At 38.3% G+C, this 5,000-nt stretch overlaps 2 protein-coding genes across 2 annotated transcripts in view; both read left to right on the top strand.

Annotated features, from left to right (window-relative positions):
- Window positions 1-2,509: 2,509 nt before the first annotated feature.
- Window positions 2,510-3,586, top strand: BCR41DRAFT_347176 (Prefoldin-domain-containing protein). The gene is made up of 4 exons (XM_022023047.1): window positions 2,510-2,637; window positions 2,881-3,090; window positions 3,266-3,371; window positions 3,468-3,586. Exons 1-4 carry the CDS (start codon window positions 2,560-2,562, stop codon window positions 3,548-3,550), a joined length of 477 nt encoding a protein of 158 aa, XP_021884730.1. The 5' UTR covers window positions 2,510-2,559; the 3' UTR covers window positions 3,551-3,586.
- Window positions 3,587-3,789: 203 nt separating this feature from the next.
- Window positions 3,790-5,000, top strand: part of BCR41DRAFT_332348 (eukaryotic rRNA processing) — a 1,494-nt gene continuing 283 nt past the window's right edge. The window contains exons 1-3 of the mRNA XM_022021848.1: window positions 3,790-4,020; window positions 4,332-4,755; window positions 4,884-5,000. The exon at window positions 4,884-5,000 is cut by the window's right edge and continues 283 nt beyond it. Coding sequence (XP_021884731.1) covers window positions 3,883-4,020; window positions 4,332-4,755; window positions 4,884-5,000 — 679 coding nt within the window. The 5' untranslated portion in view covers window positions 3,790-3,882. The remainder of the gene's footprint in view (window positions 4,021-4,331; window positions 4,756-4,883) is intronic.

Raw genomic sequence — 5,000 nt, forward strand, 5'->3', positions numbered from 1 at the left:
TTGATAAAGAAAAAAGAAAAGAAAAGGACTTGAGTGACACCTTGCAGTGTGTTTTGTGCCTGTGTAAATGTAGCAAGCATAAAAAAAAAAAAAAAAAAAAGCCGAGTTGTACAGTTGTACAACGCTACTCCATTCCAAACCATGCCGCGCCATGCCATGTCTTTCTTTTTTTTTTTTTTGCATTGGTCGTGGTCAGCATGGCAAAGCTATCATGCATATGATGATCTAATGCGCCCCAATGTCTATCTTCAATTACTTTGTAACAAACAAAAACCCGCATGCCCTTTTTTCCCTTTTTTCTTTTCTTCTTTTTTGTGAGCATGCTGGATACTATTCTGACAAAAATAAATACATGTCGAAATTGTGGTGATATCGACATGGTATACATCTATATTAATGTCAGACAGCTCAATCGTTGCAGGAAAAAAAAAAAAAAAAATGAAAGAAAGAAAAAAAACAATAGCAATAAATGGCAATCAACATTCATGTGCTTTTTGTTTTTTTAGTTCTTTCAACGTGGGAAAAAAACAAAACTTTGAATGAGATTCGTTATCATTATCATCTCAAACGCACGACATTGTTCAGCCAGCCAAAGGGAGAAAGATATAACAGAATATGCGTGGTCGAGAGCGCTCGCTCTGCCCCCTCGATCTTAACAATAAAATAGTTGCAATGCGCCCATATTTGCTCTTCATTCACTATGGGGAACGTTAGTTGGTCTAGAGAAATGAGCCATAACATCCCAACAGTGCCGGCCATCTGAAAAAATCGAAAGCGGAGGAGGTGTATCCTTCTGGATGGGCTGAACTATTCTAGAGAAGGAAAAAAATGCCTTTACTTGCACCCTCATGACATCTTCAAGACAGCTCACTCTCTCCTTAAACATAGTGAAGCCCAAAAAAGGTCTGCATTTTTATTTTTGACTTCTTCTTTTTTTCCCTTTATAACATGGTTTAATCCTTGCTAATGACTTTTTCTTACCCTGTTTAACAGCGTTGCATGCAGAATAGATGTTGGGGTGTAGTATTGCTTTCGCTTTTTCCCTTTTCCTTGGCCCTTTGGACTTGGACTTGGCATTTTTCTTTTGTCATTCATATCTTGCTCCGTGTCGGGTGACCTCTTTGACGCCTTTCCTTTGATCCGTTCGGCTTGTTCACTAGATATTTAGCTCACACCATTTTCTTTTATTTATTATTATTATTATTATTATTATTATTATTACTACCCGCGTCCTCGTGAACAGTGTCCTCGAAAGTACCAGCACCTGTTTGTGAATATAGTCTAAGCATTCCACCTTCTTCATGGTATTGACAGCTATAATCAAGCTTTATACTGCCAAACCAGTTAGCCTTCAAGATGCCGTTAATTCCTTCCTCTCGACTCTAATCTCTTTACTTTTGTCGAAGGGGTTAGTGCGGACAGATAGTATAGTAGATATGAATATAATTACACTCCTTGATTTTAAAGTGGATAGTCCAGACCTCTTTGTTCATCACTCCTCGCGACCAAGACAGGCTTCTTCAAGAGTCCTCTCTCAGCTTTTGGTTTGGTTGTTGGTTCTCAACAAGAAGTCCGATGCTATTTTTGAGTTTTAAAAAAAAGTCAAAGGGCCTTTGTGGTCTGTGCTTTCGTTGATCGAGCCGCGTCTGTCCACCGTCTTTGTGCCTCCTCCAAGTCTTTCATTCACCCGCACTGCCCCACTTTCATAGCCCACATGTTCACAAGTCCACTTGACATATATTTAATTAACATGGACTCTATGAGCTCTGTAGATCAGAGCTGAATTTTTGAAAGATATTAAAGGCCTGTCAAGGAGACACCAGAAAAAAAAAAAAAAAAAAAAAAAAGAACTTTCTTGCAAAAAGTTTTTTGGTCTAGTTGGAATCCGCTATCTGTATCATATTGTATCACGAATGGCCATAGCATTCTCAACGCTACTCAAGGACATTCGCATCCCCAAAAAAGGCTACTTGCTATGCCTTCAGGCGAAGGGCGTAGACGAACAGCATCCTTGGATGAAAATATGAGCAAAGGATTAGGCAAGACAAGTAAGCATAATAAATTCTTCAAGCCAAACGAGCTGCAGACATCAAACGGAACACATCTGCTATAACGGTCAAATATTAAGGGACTGAATTTGCTTGTTCAACACAACTTGCACAGCCGTTTTTTTACAAGCGGGCTATAGTCCACGCCCGTTGTGATATATCTGACATAAAAGCCTCTCGAAAGCACTCTCCCGCCGCCTTTGCTACGGCAACTGCAGGTACTGAGGGCTGGAAGAAGAGAGTGAGGGGAAGTAACCGTTATGCTCTCTAAGCAGAATAGTAACGGATGATGGGCTTTTAAAAGAGGTCGTGCCGCTTTGTGGCTAATGCGAGTATAACGATCTTACAAAAAAAAAAAAAAAAAAAAAAAAATTTGGTTAGGATATAAAGTTAGCCAACCAGTAAAAATTGCTCTCGGTTGTGACGCTACTAGAGCGGATTTACGAAGATCTTAATCGTTCATCAATTCCATCAATTCTTTGCAGGCATCAAACAAACCCCAACTCTCAAGATGGCACAACAGCAAAGGATTGAACTGCAGGATTTGGATCTGAATCAACTCGTGGAAGTCAAGAAACAATTGGAAGATGTAAGGGTGGAGGGCAATGCATTTTATTACTGCAGCATTTAACCTTTAAGCAAAGCAAAGGTTTTTCTTTTCATCTTTATTTTTATGGAGCGCTTGCAACCTTTTCGGAATAGAGGCTTCATCATATTGATTAAAGGAAAAAGAACAAAGGAGAAAACTTGAACTTAAACCGCTCCCTGGACTCGCATCTCTTCGGATGCTTCTGTCCTTCTTTTTTTTTTTTTCCTTTCAACTTCACCTCAGGAACTTTCTCACTTGACAAGCTCCTTTGGACAATTGAAGCAAGCTCAGAATAGGTTTGCGGATTGTATTGACAGCTGCAAGTCTATCAACGATGCCAATAAAGACAAGGCGATCCTTGTTCCTCTCACAAGTTCGCTCTATGTTCCTGGAAAGCTTGCTAACGTCGAGAAGGTTATTGTGGACATTGGAACTGGATATTATGTTGAGAAGGTATAAAAAAAAAAAAAGGGAAATAAAGAAAGAATCTCTTTCTTCCCCTAATCTCAATCCTTTCTTCGAAACTATAATGTATACTTTATATTGATGGTCATTATTCTGACGCTCTTTTTTTTTTTTTTTTTTTTTTTTTTTTTTTTTTTTTTTTCCTTTTTCTTTTTCTCGATAGTCCACTGAGGATGCGATCAAGTTCTATACAACCAAAGTGGATTTCGTAAAAGAGAACTTGGATAAGATTCAGACGACAGTTTCCCAAAAGCAAGGAAACTTGCGTTGTAAGTGAGATCTTGTGAGAAATGGACAGAGGAGAGAAACACAGTGCTTCCTTTTATTTTATATTCTGATCGATCTTTTTTTTTTTTTTTTTTTAGCACTCGTGGATGTCATGCAGTATAAGCTACAGTTGCAGCAACAGGAACAAAAGGCAGCAGCAACAACAGCAGTCAAGGCATAGGATGTAGAAAATAATAGTTATAATAATAAAAAGGGATTTTCAATCACGACATTATCGTTTTTTTTTTTTTTTTTTTTTTTAGTCAACAACGCGTGTTAGGCAAATAAGGTTTAGTTTACAGCATTCATTCCCCTTAAGTATAATCGCAACTTTTTTTTATTTTTTTAGAAACAGTCCCTAATAAAAAATAATCAAAGTGTAAACAAGTCTTATAAAAAAAAAAAAAAAAAAAAAATAACATGCAGCCTTGAACCACACACTCTCAAAACGACCAACTTCTCATTCCATCCTCTTCACCTCACCAGTTTACTTGTAATTACACAACATACAGTATGTCTGATTCCGATAGTGAATATGAACAAGGAGTGACCCTTGAGGACTTGGAAGGCTCAGATACTGAGATGCTCTCGGGCGACGAGGAATCACCCGTAGATATTCTTACAACACAACGAGTTACAATCAACAATGAGGTATTATATTATATAACACTGGGATACTTGCGATCAGAAATAATGGAGCGTTCTTATCCTTTTATCCTTCCCCCACCTCTCTCTCTCTCTCTCTCTCTCTCTCTCTTTCTTTTCTGTATCGTGTCCTCTTCCTCCTCGATCTTTCATCATTTTGTGCCTCCTATTTTTTTTTTTTTTTTTTTTTTTTATATTAATTGAACTATGAGTAAAATCACAAGTTATCTAACTTTTGACTTTTATTTTTTTTTATTTTTTTTTTTTCCTCCCCCCTTTCCTTTTTGTGTTTGGTTTGTTTGTTCCGCTCTGGTTAGCCAGCATTGAAGCGTCTACATGAGCAAATTGCACTTCCAAGCAAGATCCCTTGGTCCGAGACTCAATCCATCACATCGACACAGGCCATCAACATCGCCGACCCAGACGATGATCTGACTCGTGAGGTCGCATTCTACAATCAAGCCCTCGAGGCCGCTGTCCTTGGGCGAGAGAGGATAAAGAAGGAAGGTGGAGTGTTTGAAAGACCTGGTGATTATTTTGCAGAGATGATCAAATCAGATGAACATATGGCCAAGATCCGTCAAAAACTTTTGGATGAAAATGCTTCTATCCAAGCAAGTGAACGGGCAAAGGCTCAAAGAGATCTCAAGAAGTTTGGAAAGAAGGTCCAAGCTGAGAAGAGACTTGAAAGAGAGAAGGCAAAGGCTGACGCTTTGGAGAAGATTAATACACTAAAGAAAAGTAAGTTCCTTCATCCCATCTTCTTCCTCCTCCTTGCTTTTTTAGCAAATTTTTCTGGACCACCAGATTATTTACAAAAAAAAAAAAAAAAAAAAAAAAAAACTATGTTTGTCTTGATTTTTTATTAGAGCGTCAAGGTAACAACGGTTCTACTGGCAAGGATGAAGATGATTTTGATGTGGCATTGGCAAGTGACGATGAGGAAATGAAGGCATACAAATCAGCAGGCGTAAACGCAGTCCAGA

Source organism: Lobosporangium transversale, assembly GCF_002105155.1.
Source record: "Lobosporangium transversale strain NRRL 3116 chromosome Unknown BCR41scaffold_5, whole genome shotgun sequence".
Taxonomy (NCBI): domain Eukaryota; kingdom Fungi; phylum Mortierellomycota; class Mortierellomycetes; order Mortierellales; family Mortierellaceae; genus Lobosporangium; species Lobosporangium transversale.

Bases quoted from the DNA above. Each gene is read 5' to 3' on its own strand.
- BCR41DRAFT_347176 (XM_022023047.1), top strand. From the start codon at position 2,560: ATGGCACAACAGCAAAGGATTGAACTGCAGGATTTGGATCTGAATCAA. The intron at 2,638-2,880 runs GTAAGGGTGGAG...ACTTCACCTCAG, and splicing joins TCAAGAAACAATTGGAAGAT to GAACTTTCTCACTTGACAAG. The intron at 3,372-3,467 runs GTAAGTGAGATC...TTTTTTTTTTAG, and splicing joins AAAGCAAGGAAACTTGCGTT to CACTCGTGGATGTCATGCAG.